The 22,203-nt window shown below is 35.5% G+C and overlaps 2 protein-coding genes and 1 long non-coding RNA gene across 4 annotated transcripts; all 3 read left to right on the top strand.

Moving 5' to 3' along the window:
- LOC114525858 lies at positions 1-3,502 on the top strand. The gene is made up of 5 exons (XR_003687272.1): positions 1-164; positions 279-321; positions 1,104-1,237; positions 3,161-3,246; positions 3,435-3,502. It is a non-coding gene; the product is annotated as an uncharacterized LOC114525858 (long non-coding RNA).
- An 8-nt stretch (positions 3,503-3,510) lies between these two features.
- On the top strand, positions 3,511-10,959 carry LOC114525849 (tetratricopeptide repeat protein 28-like). Of its 2 annotated transcripts, XM_028547297.1 has the most exons (4): positions 3,511-3,546; positions 3,846-3,883; positions 4,425-4,464; positions 4,684-10,959. In XM_028547297.1, the coding sequence occupies exon 4, from the start codon at positions 4,693-4,695 to the stop codon at positions 10,033-10,035; it is 5,343 nt and encodes a 1,780-aa protein (XP_028403098.1). In that variant the 5' UTR covers positions 3,511-3,546; positions 3,846-3,883; positions 4,425-4,464; positions 4,684-4,692; the 3' UTR covers positions 10,036-10,959. The 2 variants fall into 2 exon arrangements, with proteins under 2 accessions (XP_028403098.1, XP_028403099.1); XM_028547298.1 differs by lacking the exons at positions 3,511-3,546; positions 4,425-4,464 and having other exon boundaries at positions 3,851-3,883.
- Positions 10,960-13,002: 2,043 nt separating this feature from the next.
- Positions 13,003-21,646, top strand: LOC114525850 (protein kinase C theta type-like). Its single transcript, XM_028547299.1, has 4 exons — positions 13,003-13,371; positions 17,962-17,993; positions 19,220-19,287; positions 21,306-21,646. Exons 1-4 carry the CDS (start codon positions 13,184-13,186, stop codon positions 21,420-21,422), a joined length of 405 nt encoding a protein of 134 aa, XP_028403100.1. The 5' UTR covers positions 13,003-13,183; the 3' UTR covers positions 21,423-21,646.
- The last annotated feature ends 557 nt before the right edge of the window (positions 21,647-22,203 follow it).

Genomic DNA, 22,203 nt, shown 5'->3' with positions numbered 1-22,203 from the left:
GTGAACATGTAAATTACGTCATTGTAAGAGCAGAGTTGTCACAACATTTACTGATTGTGTGAGTGTGAGACGATTTTATTCACTTTGGATCAGTTCATCTCCATTTTTTCGAAACAAATCTTGCTATTACAATTAGTGAGTGGTAGAAACTACAAATTCGCTTGGTAAGTATTTCAAAACAACCATTATCTTGAACAGAACGCTATAGCTTACAAAGTCAGTAGACCTCATAATCAGCATGATATAAATCTCATATTATAATCATCTTTCTTGTTTAGAATCTGAGTTAGAAAGTGTATATATCATCAAGTTCACAAGTTGGTGAGTATACTTATTAGAATATTAGTTGTGACGAACGATTCTTTGAGACATGACATGAATTCAGAAGAAACTCATAAAATCAAACTATTCACCACCCACGCAATAGATGGCGTATGTTGAAATTTATCAGTTTAGCTTTTATTCAATATATTTGTATACTGCATTCACTGCTCGGTTCATCGTAGTTAATAAGGCGTCGTTTTATTCTTTATTATTCCTTATTACCTGATATATGAAAACTTTGGGTGGTTGACAGAATATATATATCCACCTTCACGATATTTTTATACTCGCATATAGTGGCATTAATCTGTCGTTGTCATAAAGTAGGCAGAATGTGTATTTTAATTTTGAATATTTCACCGGCATTTCTCGGGTGTGAGGTCTGATAATCAGGGGTTTTCCATTCGAATCTCAAACACAGTCGGGCTGAGCCTAAACGAAATGTACAGATATACAAGATATTTGACCCAGGGTATTTGACCGGCACTTATACCACCGGTTTTTGTCCAGTCTTGTCTTGTCAAAGGCATGTCTTATGTGACCACATAGATAGATAATACAAGGCAGTAGATGTAAAGTATACTTTTTCAAAGCAGGTATCAGATATTAATTCGTATTTGAATACGCTAAATTTAGTATTAAAATTCTGAATTGAAAAGAAAAACGGTCAACTAAGACCTTATTTGAACTAAGTAATTATAAGCACTCATGCAGGGCTCAGTTTGATCTCTGGAATGCTATTAGGACGTCAAGCTAAGCAGAGCAATTTTTTATTTAAGATTTGTATGGACACGTCATGTCGTTATAGCTCCCTACAAGAATATAACATTAAGCAATTCGAATACGTTTTCATACAGAATTGAGTCTGGGCTTGGCGTGGTTTCTGGATAGCACAGCTTTTATATTTGTAACTGTAAGTAATACATTCATATATATTTCAATACAGAACTGTAATTAATTTGCTAATATATGTTATACGTAATTCCATTATAGATATCTTTTAGTGTGTTTAAAAATAAAGTTTGTATATTTGCATTGAAATTAGCTTTTCATTTAAACAGCGTTTACAGAGCTCAGTCAATTTATTAAGAGAAAAAAACATTTCGGAAACCGAAGCTTTTACTCAATATATTTTTCTTGAAAGAACATATTTACATAGCTCTTAGTTTTAATAAAACCAGCACTGCTCGATTCATCGCAGTTAATAACGCGTCATTTATTATTTTATTATTTATCTTTCCTATTTTGTCTGATACATGAAAACTTTATTTGGGTGATTGACAGAAAGAACATATCCACCTTTACGATATTTTCCTACTCGCATAGCGGCATTAATCTGTAGGCTGAAAGTGTATTTTAATGTTGGGTATTTGACCGGCACTCGGGTGCAAGATCTGATTATCAAGGATTTTCAATTGTATATAGTCTTAAACAAACAAAGTCAGGCTGAACATAAATGAAATGCGCAGATATGCAATGACGCTTGTTTCAAGATACATATTTGATGGTAACGTTTGATCAAAATTTGTTATTTGTGGAACTGGTGCATGGCTCCCATTACTGAGAGTATTATTATAACATAATTTTCAAAGGATTTTAACAGTCAAATTACTAAAATTCATTACGAAAGCAGAAGGTTTGTGTATAAATATATATATTTGTGGATAAAGGGGCGACATATTCGTTTCGTTTTGTTGGTGACGGCAGATTTAGATTGTCAAATAAAAACTTAACCATATCTGCAATATTTTCTCGTTTAGAATATAAGTTGAAAAGTGAGTACTTTACAAACCAATGAGAATATATTATATTAGTTTTAGTGCATGATTCTTTGAGATATGACATTCAGAGGCAAAGTATAAAATCAAACTATTCCCCACCCACGCAATACATGGCGTATGTTGAAATTCATGCTTCAGAATAATTGTCCGTTGTATCACGATCAGTTTTTTCATCAGTCTATTTTCTCTCTTATGTTTACACATTGCTCGTGTCTATCTTCTGTTACGCACAAGTTTGTTCCATTGATATTTTTTACATTTAATTTCATTTGAATGCAATATGAAAAATCAAAACGGAAATCCGCTTTTCAACAGTCGCTTATAAGGCAAGCTATTGGAATTATATGAGGGCTGTGTGAGACAGGTTTCACCAATTTGATCTTTTTTCGAACTAAAATATAAAAATAATAATTGCATTAAAATTGCAGAAAACATTTTTCGTGTTTCTATACAGTTATAGAAACACGCGTGGGAGTTTGGGAGAACGAGAAATAATCAGTGGGAGAACGAGCACGTAGAGCGCGAACAATTTTATTTAACAATTAGACAACGAGTCCGAATTGTCTATGAGCAAATAGTCAACGAAGGCGAGTTGTCTAATTGTATTAGTATACACCCTGTACCTAGATATATTAATTTCGAGAAAATAATCAATACACCGCAATTACACCGAAAAATAATTTCATTAATTCAATTTTATACGGCAGCGCGAGCGAATTTTTCCCAAACGTTCACCATCAAAAAATGTTTTCTATTCCTTTTATAATATAAATCAATAAAAAGATTTTTACAAATATTATATTAATTCTATTCAATTACAAATTCTCATTACATTACTTCGCTTGTCAAGTTCGGCAGGAACTCCGTGTTTCCGCACATTTATAGAAACACGCTTCTCGACCAATCAGGACGGGCGTACTATAAATGTTATATTATAAACTTGATGAGTAAGCTCTTTCAAAACAACCATTTTCTTGCGCAAAACAACAAGACCAGTAGACCGCATAATCAGCATGGTATAAATTTCATGTTATAGTTTTTTCTTCCTCGTTTAGAATCTGAGTTAAAAAGTGCAGGATACACCATCAAGTTGGCGAGTACTTCATAAACAGCAGATGTAAAGTATAATTTTTCAAAGCAGGTATCGGATATTAGCTAATTCGTATTTGAATACGCTAAGTTTAGTATCAAAATTCTGAATTGAGAAGAAAAAACTGTCAACTAAAACGTTATTTGGACTAAGTGATTATAAGCCCTCATGCAGAGCTCAGTTTGATCACTGGAATGCTATTAAGACGTCCAGCTAAGATGAGCAATTTTTTAATAAAGGTATGGACACGTGATGTCATTCTCTACAAGAATATAACATTAAGAAATTCGAATATCTTTTCATACAGAATTGAGTCTGGGCTTGGATAGCACAGCTTTTATATTTGTAACTGTAAGTATATTAGTAAACATGTAAATTACGTCATTGTAAGAGCAGAGTTGTCACAACATTCACTGATTGTGTGAGTGTGAGACGATTTTATTCACTTTGGATCAGTTCATCTCCTTTTTCTTAAATGTAACGCAAACCCATTAGACTCACATAACATGAAATAAATGAGTAATAAAAAGTACAAATTCGCTTGGTAAGCATTTTAAAACAACCATTATCTTGCACACAACAAAACGACCAGTAGACCGCATAATCAGCATGATATAAATTTCATGTTATAATTCATCTTTCTCGTTTAGAATATGAATTAAAAAGTGAAGAATATATCATCAAGTTGGTGAGTACTTCATAAAACCTATGAGAGCTTGCAATTGTTTTATTAGTTTTTGACGCATGTTTCTTTGAGATTTGACGATCAGAAGAAACGTATAAACACAAACTATTCACCACCCACGCAATAGATGGCGTATGTTGAAATTCATGCTTCAGAATAATTGGCTGTCGTATCCCGATCAGTTTTGCCGTCTGTTTATTTTCTCTCTTATATTTACACATTGCTCGTGTCTATCTTCTGTCTTTGATTGATTTTATTGCGTCTCTTTTGAATGCAATATGGAAAACCAAAAACGAAATTCTTTTTTCAATTGGTCGCGAGCTAGGCAAATTATTTGCACTCTATGAGTGCTGTGTGACAGAAGTTCGCCAATTTTATCTTGTTTTCGAACTAAAATATAATAATTATAATTGCATCATGAAATACATACTTGCTTAGTAAGCCCTTTCAAAAGAATCATTATCTTGCACACAACAACAATACCAGTAGACCGCATAATCAATGTGGTATAAATTTCCTGTTGTGATTGATCTTTCGTTTTTAGAATATGAGTTTTGAAAAGTAAAGAATATATCATCAAGTTGGTGAGTACTTCACAAACCTCTAAGAATATGGCGCATGTTGAAATTCATGCTTCAGAATAATTGTCTGTCTTATCACAATAAATTGATATTATTCATTATTTTTATTGAACGCAATATCGAAGTCGAAAGGGAAATTCCCAAACTCTCAATTTATTATTCAACCATGGTACAGCTGATTCTTAGCTTGAATCGCAGTTAAAAACGTTCTTCAATTTTTAGCGGGCAAAAATGTCCGGTATACCATGGGAAAGCGAGGAAAGACAAAACTACATTCGAGCAGACTACATTGTCAGTGATGTTGTGAGGAAGGAATTGAGAAAATTCTTTATTCAGGAATGGGACAAACTTTACAAGGCTTCTCTTGGAGCATGGGATGACACAAACGTCATTGGTAAGGAGTTGTTTAATCTCGAGAAAAAACGAAAACGGCCAAATAAACCAATGCTTCAGTCCAAATTTAATCATGGAAATTCAAATGATTGGGATTGTACTGTACTTTTTGATGCAATTCTTTATTCCAACTCGATTGGTGCAAGCCTTAATACAAAGCAAAAAACTGAAATCGATAATCTGAGAAAACTACGAAATGAAATAACTCATAAACCTGAAAAATCGCTCCTCGATGCAGACTTTCAAACCAAAATAACAAACGTTAAAAATGCATTGAATGCATTAGGATTGTCAAGCAAAGAAGTCGTTCGAATTAAAAACCTCTTTAAATCCCTCCAAGTTCTACCTCCCAAGCCAACTCATGAAGTCGTTTCTCGTTCTGACAAGATACACGAGATAAGCGAAGATCTTGAAAAGTTGCGCAGCGATAACGAGGGCAAACTTACATATTTTTACATCTCTGGGAATCCCGGAAGTGGTAAATCTCAACTCGCCAGGCAAGTTTTTGAAGATATTTGGGAAAACGTTCACGCGAAGCACGAAGCAATGTTTGTAATGACATTGAACGGAAAAGATTTCGATTCTCTTTTAAATTCATATGAAGATTTTTGTCGTCGGCTAAATTGCAACGAGAGCGTATTACAAAATCTTTTGAGCTCTTCTAAAGCAAAAGATGAGAAAATCAAAGATTTAAGATCACAAATATCCAACAGAATTAAGAATTGGAAGAAGTGGTGGATTATCGTCGACAATGTAGAAAATCTCGAACTCATTTCCCCACTGCTGCCTCTGATGGGCGACGATGTTTGGAAAAACGGTCAAATCATAGTGACGACACAAAACACAAATGCAGTTCCTTTCGACAGCTTGTCAAGTAAACATATTTCACTTAGTCTCGGTATGAATGACCAAGAGTGTCGCGAGCTTCTTGCCCTGTTATCAACAACAGACGTCAATGATCCATTACTATATGAGGTGGCAGAGAAGTTAGATCGTCAACCACTGGCAATGGCTGCTGCAGCCGCGTATATGGGCCAAGTCATCGAGAGTCTCCCAGATTTTTCTTGGCGGAATTACTTAGAAAAGCTTGAAAAAGGGAGAAGAGAATTAACAGAAGAGCCTCTTCGGCAGACAAATTCAGCAGCATATTCATCCACCATGAGTGCAGCTGTACTTTTAGCTGTTACAAATTGCGCGGAAAAAAACAAAATTCTTGAACATGCATTCAACCTTTTCTCTTTGATATCGTTTGAACCACTACCACTTGATCTTGTTGTGAAATACGTTCAGCAGCAAGAAGACGAGTTTGAGGCCGAGGATATAATTCTTGCAATAAAACACTGCTCGTTGTTTGTTCATGTTGGGAATAAAGACCGTGATATACGCCTGCATCGTGTTGTGCATGATGCGATCAAATTTCGTTATCGTTTGAAAAAAACTGACATTGGCGATTCATCAAAAGTTGAAATACCAGATGAAGAGCAAAATGTAAGAATACGAATTCACAACGTCACAAGAACATTGTATTCTTTCGAAGACAGGAAAGATAAAATTAAAATCATTCCACATTTGAAAGCATTTTTAACAGAAATTAATAGATTGTTTCCAAATCAAACCCTATCCTTAACGAGCTCAGCATTTTATGAAACTGAATTATGGGGATTGCATATGTATAGTTTTTTTGGAAGAACTCTATGTTACTTTTCCGAGTTTTCTCTCTCGATGGAAATTTTCCAGCAAGAACTAAAAATTGTGTTTCAGAAATTTGGACCAAACCATATTGCCCTTGCTAGTTGCTACACTGACCTAGGTACTTTGTGCCATGCGAAAGGTGAATTGGAAGAAGCTAGTGATTATTTTCAACAAGCACTGAAAATTGAATTAGCACAAATGGAGCCAAATCATAGTGGCATTGCTGGCTCATACAACAATCTGGGTGTTCTTTGTAAGGATAAAGGTGATTTGGAGCAAGCTTGTGATTATCATGAAAGAGCGCTGAAAATTCAATTAGAACAATTAGGGCCAAATCATAGTGATGTTGCTACATCATACAACAACCTGGGTGGTTTATGTCATATGAAGGGTGATTTGAAGCAAGCTAGTGATTATTATCAACGAGCGCTCAAAATTAAATTGGAACTATTGGGGTCAAATCATACTGTTATTGCTGGTTTATACAACAACTTGGGTACTGTTTGTAGTGATAAAGGTGATTTGGAGCAAGCTAATGATTATCATCAAAGAGCACTGGAAATTCAGTTAGAACAATTAGGGCCAAAGCATGTTGACGTTGCTAGTTCATATAGCAGCCTGGGTCATGTGTGTCGTGCTAAAGGTGATTTGGAGCAAGCTAGAGATTATTATCAACGAGCGCTGAAAATTAAATTAGAACAATTGGGGCCAAACCATGTTGACGTTGCTGGGTCATACAACAACCTCGGTATTGTGTGCCACGATTTGGAACAAGCTAGTGGTTATTATCAACAAGCACTGAAAATTCAGTTAGAACAATTGGGGTCGAACCATGTTGATGTTGCTATTACATACAACAACCTAAGTATTGTGTGTAAAGATAAAGGTGATTTGGAGCGAGCTATTGATTATCATCACCAAGCACTGAAAATTCAGTTGGAACAATTCGGGCCGAACCATGTTGACGTTGCTAAATCATACAACAATCTGGGTATTTTGCGTCATAGAAAGGGTGATTTTGAGCAAGCTAGTGATTATCATCAACGAGCACTGAAAATTCAGTTGGAACATTTGGGGCCGAAACATGTTGACCTTGCTGCTTCATACAACAACCTGGGTATTACGTATAAGGATAAAGGTGATTTGCAGCAAGCTAGTGATTATTATCAACGAGCACTGAAAATTCAGTTAGAACAATTGGGGCCAAACCATGTTCACCTTGCTAGTTTATACAACAACCTGGGTTCTTTGTGTAAAGATAAAGGTGATTTGAAGCAAGCCAATGATTATTATCAACGAGCACTGGAAATTCAGTTAGAACAATTAGGGCCAAACCATGTTGACGTTGCTAGTTCATACAACAACCTGGGTAATCTGTGTGATGATAAGGGTGATTTGAAGGAAGCTCATGATTATCATCAACGAGCGCTGAAAATTCGGTTAGAACAATTGGGGCCAAACCATGTTGACGTTGCTACTTCATACAACAACCTGGGTAATCTGTGTGATGATAAGGGTGATTTGAAGGAAGCTCATGATTATCATCAACGAGCGCTGAAAATTCGGTTAGAACAATTGGGGCCAAACCATGTTGACGTTGCTAATTCATACAACAACCTGGGTAATTTGTGTAAAGATAAAGGTGATTTCGAGCAAGCTAATGATTATCATCAACGAGCGCTGAAAATTCGATTAGAACAATTGGGGCCAAATCATGATGAAGTTGCTAGATCATACAACAACCTTTGTGTTTTGTGTAAAGATAAAGGTGATTTGGAGCAAGCTAATGATTATTATCAACGAGCGCTGAAAATTCGATTAGAACAATTGGGGCCAAATCATGATGAAGTTGCTAGATCATACAACGATCTGGGTATTTTGTGTAAAGATAAAGGTGATTTAGAGCGAGCTAGTGATTATCATCAACAAGCACTAAAAATTCAGTTGGAACAATTGGGGCCGAACCATGTTGACGTTGCTAAATCATACAACGATCTGGGTATTTTGTGTAAAGATAAAGGTGATTTAGAGCAAGCTAATGATTATCATCAACAAGCACTGAAAATTCAGTTGGAACAATTGGGCCCGAACCATGTTGACGTTGCTAAATCATACAACAATCTAGGTATTTTGTTTAAAGATAAAGGTGATTTAGAGCAAGCTAATGATTATCATCAACAAGCACTGAAAATTCAGTTGGAACAATTGGGGCCGAACCATGTTGACGTTGCTAATTCATACAACAATCTGGGTATTTTGCGTCATAAAAAGGGTGATTTTGAGCAAGCTAGTGATTATCATCAACGAGCACTGAAAATTCAGTTGGAACATTTGGGGCCGAAACATGTTGACGTTGCTGCTTCATACAACAACCTGGGTATTGCGTATGAGGATAAAGGTGATTTGGAGCAAGCTAGTGATTTTTATCAACGAGCACTGAAAATTCAGTTAGAACAATTGGGGCCAAACCATGCTGACCTTGCTAGTTTATACAACAACCTGGGTACTTTGTGTAAAGATAAAGGTGATTTGAAGCAAGCCAATGACTATCATCAACGAGCGCTGGAAATTCAATTAGAGAAATTAGGGCCAAACCATGTTGATGTTGCTAGTTCATACAACAACCTGGGTAATCTGTGTGGTGATAAGGGTGATTTGAAGAAAGCTCGTGATTATCATCAACAAGCGCTGAAAATTCGGTTAGAACAATTGGGGCAAAACCATGTTGACGTTGCTACTTCATACTACAACCTGGGTAATCTGTGTGATGATAAGGGTGATTTGAAGGAAGCTGGTGATTATCATCAACAAGCTCTGAAAATTCGATTAGAACAATTGGGGCCAAACCATGTTGACGTTGCTAGGTCATACAACAACCTGGGTATTGTGTGTGAGAAGAAAGGTGATTTGGAGCAAGCTAATGATTATCATCAACGAGCGCTGAAAATTCGGTTAAAACAATTAGGGCCAAACGATGATGACGTTGCTACTTCATACAACAACCTGGGTATTGTGTTTAGTGATAAAGGTGATTTGGAGCAAGCTAATGATTATTATCAACGAGCGCTGAAAATTCAGTTAGAACTATTGGGGCCAAGTCACGTTGACCTTGTTAGTGTATATAACAACCTGGGTAATGTGTGTGAGAAGAAAGGTGATTTGGAGCAAGCTAGTGATTATCATCAACGCGTGCTAAAAATTCGATTGAAACAATTCGGGCCAAATCATGTTAATGTTGCTGCTTCATTCTTCCGACTGGGTGTTGTGTGCCTATCAAAACGGGATTTAGATCACGCCAGAGATTATCTTCAACAGGCACTAAATATTCAATTAGAGAAACTAGGACCAATTCATGAGGATGTTTTTCGTTCCTACTTCTATCTTGGCACAGTTTGCTTTGAGAAAGAAGATTTCGAAGATGCTAGCGATTATTTTAAATCGTATTATGAAATCCTGTTGGAACTGTTAGGATCCTACCATAAAGGTTGAACTTCTTCTCATTGCGACCAAAGTATTGTGTGCAGCCATGAATTACGCTTCGATGATCGCTATTCCCAGGAAATAATACATACCAGATTCCGCTTAAAAATATCAAAACATCGTTTTGGATGCCTCATAGATTTATCAACAGGCGAAGGTCATAAAATTATTTAAAAATACACAAGTTCTTCCTAGCTATTTTTGCTCATGATAGCAACAGTTGATTTATTAAACAATATCCTCAAGCAAAATAAAGAGAAATATTTCAATTGCATGGAGTAAAGCCAGGCGCACATGGCCTGATTTTTAGTCGGCCCAGACTAAATCTATGCGTGTGCGATGTCATTTTTAGGTGACTTTAGTCGGCTGACAGCAATCTGATGTATCAAAACAGTTTGACGTTGCCAACTAAAATCGATCCTACGACAAAATCGCGTCGTGTGCGCCTGGCTTAATCATAACATAAAGTAATATGCTATAAACAGACACGAATATTATAACATGCATCGCAAACTTTAAAATAATGCAAATCATTAAACTCCAGTCCAACGAATGCTGAATAAGAAGGCTTAACCATCCTAGTGCATTTTACGACGGGACGGTGAGAGTACAAGTTGATAACCATAATAATTTTATGCTAAGCACAGATATAGATTATAAATAAATATAAAGTATTGATGATTGTCAGACGACACGGCAAAGCGTCTTGAAATCGCACGAAGTTGAATTTGTCACATGGAACACTTGTTAATCATTAAACATTTTCAGTATATTGTTGTATTAAACCTTTCTCTTACCAACACGATCAGAATAGTAGACAGTTCTATAATAGCCTTAAAATCGAAATTTCATTCAAGATTTATTACTTTATGATAAAATCTTATAAGTCCAGAACAACCTAAAATTTTGATGATATTATATGTTGAGTGTCTTTTCCACAAAATTGGTTGGAAATAAATTAAAACCAGAATTTTCTTGTAGTCCTAAAGTTAAATTAATAATGTGTATTTTACAAGCTATAAAAGATTCATTTGATTCAACCATTTTCAAGAATAATGACCCGATTTCTACTGACTAGAGACGGATCATCCTTCTGGACGAACTTGGGCAAGCGAAACTGATAGTTCGTCTTCTAGTTCGTCTGTGTGTAAACACGTTCAAACAGACGGATGAAACTGATCTGTTTTCTTACGTCGGAATATTTTAAGTATCTTAAATTACAATTCCTTTTCCCTCCTGGACACGGGTTTGTGTATACGTTACCGTATTCGTAAACTGGAACCGGGTAACATTTTCGCTTTTACGCCAAAAGGGTTCAAACACCGTTAATTTAGAATAAAGCTAACTTATGACATTTGCCTAAGAATATTCAGTTCCCTGTAATCATATTAACCGAGCTTCAAATTGATAAACTAGATAAAAATGATCTTGAAAACAGTCGAAAACCACGCCCATGTGCACATGGCTGAGCCCCCCTCAAAGGACTATAAAATTAAGCATAGTTGAACCTCAGTAGTGAACCCTTAGAAAACTCATGAAAAAAGACTTGGTTGGGATACTCCATTGCCTATAATAATCTCTTCTCAACTGCCATATCACTAAAATGCGTTTGTGATCACCGAAAATTGACAGAAAATATATCAAATACGTTTAGCACGAATTATTATAATACATGCATTCGGCATTATACTTTTCGTGACTGCGGGATAGATTTTAAAATTGATCATGGGAATACTACTCTTAAAAATACAAAATTGAAAAGATTCGAGATTCATTTTAAATGGCGGCAAACAAGAACAGCATTGAAAATTGGTCGAATCCAGCCTGCATGGTTAAGAATTTTTATTAAATTTGTAGTAATCTTTTTATGAATAATACAATTATAAAACCTAATCTATTTTATGATTATGATATGGAGCAATTTCCCAATATAAAAGTATATGCAAGTTAGCCCAGCTCATTGACTCCTGCATGACTGACGAAACTGATGGAAAATACTAGTGCATGTGCAGGAAACTGTGTTCAACCAGGGTTTGTTATTGCATGTTCGACCTGTCCAGAATATCAAACGCTTCCATAATGAAATTCATGAACTAAAAGTTTTAATGCGTTGCTTCGTTTTCAACGCTTGGATAGTCAAAAATGCTTCCTAATATTCAGCACAAAGACATGCATGGTTAAGAATTTTTATTGAATTTTTAGAAATCTTTTTATGAAAAATACAATTATAAAACCTAATCTATTTTATAGTTATGATATGGAGCAATTTCCCAATATAAAAGATACAAGTTAGCCCAGCTTAATGCCTCCTGCATGAGATGAAACTGAAGGGGAAACTGTGTCAAACGGCGTCAAATAATCTATATTGAAAATTAACCGCATCCGGTTGCAATTGAACTCGTCTTTTTAACCAACATATAGAATATACATTTATGTTTTATACGTTGGCGAAAAAAAATTGTATAATAATAATATGTGAACCAAGCTAGATATAATAACGCCAAATTCCATGTTATGAGCTAAACATAAACAACCGTGCCATGAAAAATGTAGGTAAGTTATTCATTTTAAATCTTTAGTCGATTGTTTCGTTTTTAATGTTTGCCAAAGCAGTTACTCTGTATCGGGAGACGTGTTATGGGTCTATGCATGCTTTATATCATGATGCAAATCAACCCCAGCCGGGAATTGAAGCTTTAGTATAAGAAATAAGATGAACCAGCTTTAGTTTTATGCTGTTTAACTGGAACACAGGACAGCGTTACCCGGGAAAACGTTTTTCCTGCATTTTTTGGGCAGCGTGTTGCGCTTAGCGGGTAGTTATTTGTCAGCCATTAGCCAATATATTTGCATTCAAAAGTACCTGCATCCAAGCAACTAAATATTGAGCAACAGGGTAATTATATAGGATATTGTCTTTCATCTTCACTCCTACGCACAGATAGGACAGGCTCTTTTGCCAAGGCGTGGGTGGACTGCTGTGCGTCATTGCAACTTAAGTACATATGTGTCTGGCAAAGACTGGCCCATCCACACCGTATATAAACCTTTCACCGTTGCACGAAGCACGACAGAAACTCGACATCAAGTCTTCGCTGGATCGAAGCGTTTCCAAAGACATCCATCCCGTTTATAATCCAAAACCTGTTTCCCAGAAATGGCTAACTGTTTGTGTTTCAATAACAATTCCTCAGCGTCTGATTTAAACGCTTCGGAACGTCAGCTGTGTGGCAGAATGGCTTTCAGATCGTCTCGAAGAACATCGCTCGATATTTGCGGTCATGGTTTCAAAATCAAAACCTTCATTCAACCAAGATTCTGTTCACAGTGCCATTCATTTATCTGGTAAGTTCATGCGATATGATTCTATTTGTTTTGAAATTATATATCGGGGGGCTACCGACTTAATGTTCAGCTATTAAATGAGCTTTTTAATCTCTGTGTATACATCGAATGGCTTTAAACTTCACGTTTAGTACGAGTTTATCCACTTTTGAATCAAATGAAAATATTACCGTGAAAACAAGCCCTATGTAATTATGTAAGTTTGACCTCGCACGCAGAGATTGCTGCCGAGGGTGATGTAATATTAGCCAGGAATTTCATATACGAATTCACAAATTTTGTACCGAGGTTTAGATTGATTCATTTCGAAATGAATGACGACACACAGAGCTGGTCTTCTTTTATGCTCTTTGATGTTATTTGATCTCTTTAAAAGGCCATTTTTGTCGTTGAATCGTACGAGGCAGGCGCACAGGCCAGGGTTTGTTATTGCATGTTCGACCTGTCCAGAATATCAAACGCTTCCATGATGAAATTCGTGAACTGAAAGTATTAACGCGTTACTTCGTTTTCAACGCTTGGATAGTCAAAAATGTTTCCTAATATTCAACACAAAGACAAGCTAAGATGTTTTCGACATTTACAAGGGAGCTTCCCGAAGCGAACTCCAGAAATAACTGATTTGAAAGGGGGTTACTGTATTAACGTATAGGCTATAGCTACGTTTGACAATTTTAAATATACCTGTAGGCATTTTCCCTTTTGTACACAAATATATATACTCGTACTTGCTCGGAATAGTTAAGATAAATTTCTCATACAATCATTTTATTGCATGTCCATTTTTCTATAACACGACTGTTCAACTACAGAAATTTCGATGTGAAATAGCATTTTGATAAGTTTACAAGTATATATGTGCTGTTTCTGAAATTATCAATTGCTCGCAGAGTCGATGACTCTATCGAAAAATGTGTTGAAAACCGAATAATATTTTTGTTGTTGTTTTTCGTTGAAATATGGCGAGCACGATGCACCTAAAGTTTATATCATTTTAATATATCTTCTATATCGAAGGGGCAAAGAAATATATTAACAAGAGATGTCTCAACGCCGAATTTTAACGGAATTTATATAGTCTAGATAAGGACTCCACCTCCTCTTTTGAAGAATATATTGAATAACTGATTGCTACAAATAACATAACTTAAGCTATATCTATGCGAATTCATAATTTCGCCATGTCGAAGACAAAATCACGTCCGTACACATTGCAATGCGAAATATGTTTGGTAAATTTATATCACATGGTTTTCCTCATAGTAAAAGTCTGTGTTTTTACATAGAAACCAAACTTATCCAAACTTCCCCTTCGGCAAATTACATAAGTCCTTGAGGGGACAATTTTTTTTTCAATTTCCTCCTGCAAAACTCTAAACGCTAAATATGGCGATATGTGGGCAGGGAAAATGGAGATGTCGGATTAACGAGAAGTGTGAAGCGGGGGTGCGTAAATTGGGTTTAAATGAATGAATAATCCAATTTGTTAATGTTTCGAAAATTTTAGAATGTAATTTACTAAATTTCGAAGATGATAGTTTTATCAAATCTCGTGGGTTTTCTCAAGATAATTATCTGCGGTTTTTCCACAGGGCGTGTTGACATAAGCCCCTGTAAGATTGGCGGAAATAAAATCCAAAGATAGCTAATCCAATCTTTAAACTAACTCTTCAATCGTAACTGTGTACCCTGATTAGACCAGGGGCCGGTTGTATCAAGCCCGTTTAGCTTAAACGGTGGATAAGTTAAATTTAAATAACACTCTTACATCTCTCTTAAATGAGTCAACTTGAATATTATGCACTGAATATGTAGTTGTAAACAGTATCTTTGTATTAAGGTTAAAAACATTTAGTTTGCTTCTTGAATAAAACGATAGACATGCCTTCTATTTTGAACTTATATTAACCACCGTTTAAGCTAAACGGGTTTGATACAACCGACCCCTGAGCTATATACGGCAAACAAGGTTAACAAAATGCCTGAACTCAGAGAAGTTATATATATACAATGGACTAGGCTCCTAGTATAGCTAATTATATTACATTGTGGATGTTCAGAACTCTCTCGTTCGCTTTTTTAAACGGGAAATTTGTCTTCAACATTTAGTGCCCGATATTAAAGAAGGCACTATGCCAAACATTCAGATAACTCGCCCAATACTATCTAGATCAGAATAGCCATGTTTTACAACAGGAAACGGCTGTACAATCTTTCTCACATACATCTTTGAGCATATTTCATTACTATTCAGGTGGCTATATTTATATATATGCATATTATATATAAAAGCTAAAACGGTACAATGCAGATTTGCCTAAAGGTTGGAAACATAGCTATATAATATCGTCTAATTGTCCGTTGTGTTTTCGTCGGCCCAATCTTTACCGCTTTAGACGGAACATATCGCTTGTAAGTACCTAACCTTTTATTAAAAAATATTATTCATGCAAATATTCTAGCATTTCGCTACTTGAACTGTGCGAGAAGTGGTTATATACTATAGTATAGTCGGAAATGGTATATCTTAAAAATTCGCAAAATTGTAGCCAATATACTATTTTAAAAACGATATAATGGAAGACGTATAAGGTAGACTATATATCGAAATATTGGAGTTTTTATTCAAACCATTCTCTTATGATTTTTAAATTTAAAAGGCTGCCTCGCATTATATTGTCGTAAAACTTAGTCGAAAGTTTAAGTTGCTTATACGCATACATGCAAACGAAACGTTGATATATATAGTCATTCTGGCTTTCTGTTGGATACGATATTGAATAACCGTGAGCCCGCCAATAACTCTTTCTATATACAGCAAATGATTTTACATAATCTATAAGCCAACACGTTCACGTAACTTAAACTATATCTAAATATAAGATCAAACTCGATAAGTAAACAAAGTATATAAATCCCCAATTACGCCTTTATATAATAAAAGAAACGGACTGCATTTCAATTAAACGTTATAAGAAACTAAAAATGTCTGCTCAAAAATCCATTTCAAGTTTTGAACGTGTTTAACGCCTATATCTGCATGAAAGACAGCTGGATATTTATCACATTTTTGTCAATCCTCGTCGCTTTTTTAGTTCGTTCAATGAACGGAGAACGCGGCCCACGTAGTGCTAATAATTTATTAAGTCTGGGGGTGTTACAAGAGATTTGAAATAAGTGTGTGTGTGTATGCATCTCTCCCCTCTTTATATTAGAAGATAACTGCATAAATTAAGCTTTCATATAAATAATCAGCGAACGACAAATTTGAGTTTAATATTAAACCAATATTTTGTTTGAAATAATAATATGTACGTATATACATAGCTAAACTCGATTTATCCTGGTGAAACTTTGAACTCTGAAATGTCTTCAGATGCGGTTACGTTCTTTTTGCATATGAAAGAAAATATATATAGACTTGACAACATTTTGCATACTTTATAAATCGTATATTATATTACGATTCGTACTGGCCAATCCTGTCGGCACTGTGTTTATATGGAGTTAACTTTCGTGTTGCACACCAGCCAAGCCATGGCCAGGCGTTTCATATTTAAACGGGGGATATATTAAGTATATGTGTGTATATACAGATATATAGTTAGGATATATCGGATCGGGAGTGCATATTTTTCGTACGATATGGGATATAAAAACAATGGTAGCCAACTAGCATATGAATCGTCATCTATGAACATAGAAATATCGTATGCCCACATACATATACAGGTGAATTTTTCGCCCACTAAGATTTTATTAAACATGCGTCATTTCAGGGTAACCCCCAAGCACCAAATGACCAGGCCACCTGCTTTAGCATGTCCTTATCATTTGCGTTTCATTCACGCGCGTGCGATTACCAGACGTGTAGGCCGAGATTTAGGTTAAAAAATTAAGCGCTTCCGTTTGGAAATCAACGTTAATGCTTTTATCTTGACATAAATATTATTTTTGTACACTCCCTACTTATCCACGTTTGAATGCGTTCTTTAAATGGGGTTTGCAATTTCCCGTTTTCAAATTTCATTGATGTTGCGATTGTCTGTGGCTGCAAGCAAAATAATCTCTACGCATTTATGTAAGTCGCCATTTCCTGAAGAACTTTAGAATTAGGGGGATTAACTTTATCTCAGGGATTATACTTTGCCGCATATGTCCGATCCCAGCCCATTTAGGAAACTGAATTCTCCAGAACGACAAAGTAATTTTCACTTCAAATATTTGCCTTCTTTTCCACGTCACGGTATATAAATGTTTATGGCAACAATTCACTGAATCAATTTCTTAGTTATAGGATGAATTCTCCAGCAGATATAGTTATCCGAAAACGGTGGTGCAAGAGCATGCCTCAGAACCCGTTTCGAACTATATTTTGAAGCACAAAGACAATAGCTTGTGACGAAAGATGGGACTAGATTAGACGCATTACGTTAGTTGCAACTTAAGTCTGTCTTTTAACACATCCCCGCCATAAATTCGTTCGCGCGTTTACGCGCATTACCACGATTGAACTCCCTAAACAGGCAAGATTTTCTTGGTCAAAGATTTGCGTGCTAATTCGTCGTGTTTATTTCGTTTCGTTCGTAGGGGCTTCGCCAGGAACGGATATCAATGTGAAGGTAAATATAAGTTCACTGCATTTGCATATTTTCAGAGGCGTTGGACTAAACATTTGTGGGCGTAACTAAGTTCTAGCAGTATTTAGGTGGGCATAGGAACGGGGGAGTACCCTGAGTAGTGGCCCCGCCCTTTTGAAAATTCCATTAAGGCTAATTTGGTTGGGCTAAATTGCTGTATTTAAAGTTGTCTGTATCAATGCCAACATATTGAGCATGTTAGTTCGTCTTTTCTGCAGGCAATGTATATTTAACACTCGTTCAAGCAATACACCACTGTTGTAATATTAGCAATACTAGACGCCTGACCAGATTTATTTACAAAACTTCAGGAGATAACCTCTTATCCGTTTGATTCAAAGCTAATTTAACTGCTGCCAATCTGTCTTCGGAAGGAAATACAAATGATCGTATTGAAACTGATGTAGCTTATACAAAAGGTGTATACAAAAATATACAATAGTTCATAGTCAAAATCCCGTGTTTTGAATATTCCTTTGGACCGGATGGGAGGTGAGAGAACGACCTCAAAATGATCATAATAAACTATGTAAACTGCAGTTGTTAGAACAGCTGCAAAGATGGACAAGATGTTTGTGGATCCAATAATTTTGTAGCACCACGGGTGTTTGTTTTCCCCGATTTGTTGTGCAATTAGGCCTAGCATGAAGACTTTTGAAGAGTTTATAGCCACTGGGTTGCATCCAAATAAATTCTGCATTTTGCATATATAGTTAAATCTTAGTTAATTAACCCATAAATACACGACCCTGACTGGCCAATTCTGCCCTTAACTACAGTTAAAGCATGCAGTTAACTTCTATAACTAGTCTTAATAACTGGCCCCTGATGTTTATAGTTTTACTGCTTTGAATATATTTGATATCTCACATACGTTAAATGATGACGTAATGGTAATTTTGGAGCTATATGAAAGTGGTTTAAATTTTAAAAAGTGAATACAAAATGTTTTCGTGTGCGATTTGCCATTTCGCCCCTCGAAGTAACAGCGTATTCTTATCTAATATGATAGTGTATGAAACCGCATGACTTGTGTGCTACATTAAGGAACAAAAGCATGCCTTATCGGGCGATTTGTCGCTCAACCCATGCCCATAGCTCTTCACAACATGGCTTGTGTCAACTCGCACGCTATGTTATTTTGTCCTGTCCGGTTAGGTTAAAGTGCTTTCGTGGGCGTTCTAATTCCATGCTGTTTATTTTCTAAGGTTGTGATCTGGTTATTCATAAAAGATGTTTTGACAAGACACTGCCTGTTTGCAAGAAAGCTGAAGATGTAAGTTTCCGCATGGTGATATAAGAGTTCCGTACTTAATTTCCCGCCTCCGTGTTTAAAGGGAAAAAAACAATATCAGATCACGTTGAACGTGGGCGCCATTTCTTTGACATGCGGTGAGACAGTGAGAGCTCTTAGTTGTTTTTCATTTGCTTATAAAAACGAGGGCCCATTTATGGTTGCGATCTTGAATCAATATTGGTTTTATTCGACGTGCAGAGAATAATTTAGACCTTTTCTAAAAGACAGATATTGTCTATCTATAGAGAAGGAAAGGAAACTGTCAATAATTAATATCTCAGCACTATTGCTGAGAATGGCGAAAATAGAAAGTCTTTTAATTTGCATACTTTAATGTTGTCCGTTAACGAGAAATAAAAACAGAACTCGCACCTTGAGAATACTGCTAATGTTTAATCACTTTGCTAAATGAAAACACAATAATTTCCTGATCAATAAAGTTTTCATCCATGCACAAAAACAAGACGCCGAGTTATTTTCGACAACAACTTTCATGCATGATCGTGTTGTACTACATATAAAAGTTGCTTTGCCGAAAATCATAGTTTTATATAGGTTTAGGCCTAAGTTAAGACACTGCCTATTGTAGTTGTCGATGTTTTCATTAATAAAATCGTTTCTGCATGTTTGAAATCACGTGCACTTAATTTTCCTTTTCTGTTAAAAGTCTATCTCATTTAGTACACATTTCAATAAATGTGTAAAATTCGTTAATTTCTGATCCATATTGCCTCCAAATTTTATAATATCTTCACAGATCATTACACACACACACATCCATCAGGCTGGACAAATTTTCATATAAAGACAGGCAAAATCGATGTTCCTTCGTTAGCAGGGATATTCCGGGGGGCGGGGAAACCGGTATATAGCCGGTTGAATTTCACCTGTTTTAAATTAGAGTATATCTCCACAGCTTATCATATAGTATATGACACGATTTTTGTAAAAACATGTTCGATTTCATGAAAAATGAGGTTTAGAATATTCGATATGGGGACTAATCTTAATTGATCTACGCTAGACTATGTTGTTTTCAAGAAAATTGATGAATAGTTTAAAGATTTGAAAGGGAAGGGTCTAGAAAGCTAGCTGTTCTTAAGTATATACGTGATGTTTTGCGGTCATGCACGGCATATATATTTCGGCATATATTACAGTCGGGCATTCCGCCCACGATTATGATAAATAAGGCTATTTTCCTCGCCAGTAGAACTTATCCATCAGTCCTATATTCCTTTCAAGTATATATTTCAACCTAACCGCAAAAGTCTATACGCAATGCAAATAAAGGTAACGAATTCTGGCACAAGTTTCGAAGAATTTAGGTCTAGCTATCATTATATTTTCTTGCAAATGTTTTCTCGAAGAAATGCTGTCAATTAATTACCAACCCATCAAACAGTATTAAATTATTGATCAATTTTGGGAAAAATATGTCGTCCCACGCAGATGAACAATGATATATTTGTATGGAAAACACATTTTGAGGTGACTATAATTCGTTTTTTACGTGCGCGAAGACATGCAATGATTTTGCATTTTGAAACAGCGTGCTAATGCTAAACTAATGCATGCAGCTAATGCCAAACTCTATGCTTTTCAGACCTAGTTATATTGGCTTCGCCCTAATAATATAGTTGTTTTTGCCAAACTTTTCCAAGGCCCTTGCCCGGATGAAAACAAGACGCCTCGATTAACGGGATTTCTACAAGATTATGTTAAATTTCCACTGAGAACTTACTAGATTATGTTAGGATCCAAATAGCGGGGGATAATAGCAAGGATTCGGAAAGATTATATCATGACTTATTGCATAACTGTGCCAAAATCTAGCTTCATCTATCATGGAAAAATCTATCGTTCATGCTAGACTGGTAGGAGATGATATTATAAGATTACAATCTTTCGGATTTGTCTTCAATTTCAAAAGATCTCCGGGCGATAACTATATACTGCGAAAAATATGCCTAATGTTTTCTTAATGTTACTTGCAGACATTGCCAAGATTAACTTGGGAACAACTGATGACCATCTGGAATTACACCAACCTCTTTCAAACTGACACTTTCCCGCGTAACGTTAAAGTTGCAGCGGTTCCACTAACAAGCTAAACCTGACCTTAAAAGCCTGAAGATGTATGGCAAGAGATTTGCGAAACCCATTTTGAATTGTTCTATATTTTCGCTCCTAAATTTTGACACGAGAATGGCAAAAGGAAGGCTTTCATTCTCGCCCTGCGGGAGTAAAGATGCTTTTTGAAGAAGTCTGTACAAAATCATTTCAAATCATATATGTATATATATAATGTAGATATTTTTTCATCTGGTGAGGTATACTGATTATATATATATATATATATATATATATATATATATATATATATATATAATATATATATATATATTATATATATATATATATATATATATATATATATAAAAATCATAGTTCAAAGGTTTGATTTGTAAACTAGGATTCACACAAAAAAGCAAAGTAGCTTTTATTTGCTAAACCTAATACGTTTTTCAACTTTAAGGCAACAAATACTATAAATTCCTTGGTTTTAATTACATGACTTTATTAATTACAAATGCACTATATGCGAAAGAACATCTTTGGAGATTCAAGTCAGTTCAAAATAGTTTTTTATTGTCATATTTAATTGGTAATTTCCAACAAGGCAAGAGGCATTTTATGCCGTTTGATTGAGAATGTTTGTGCAGATCACCATAGAGATTAATTGTCGGCAATGTAATGTGTTTTATCTCGGCATTTTTTCGACAAGAAACCTTGGAAATAACTCGCATATTAATTGCTATATCAAAACTATTTTTACCGTTATTGACTGATATATGAACTATATAAAACTATATAAATTTTAATCTTCCTCGC

This window comes from Dendronephthya gigantea, unplaced genomic scaffold (assembly GCF_004324835.1).
Source record: "Dendronephthya gigantea isolate DGI-Jeju-01 unplaced genomic scaffold, DenGig_1.0 000036F, whole genome shotgun sequence".
Classification (NCBI taxonomy): domain Eukaryota; kingdom Metazoa; phylum Cnidaria; class Anthozoa; order Malacalcyonacea; family Nephtheidae; genus Dendronephthya; species Dendronephthya gigantea.
Note: the sequence above shows the minus strand (reverse complement) of the source record. Positions and strands in the feature narration are given on the sequence as shown.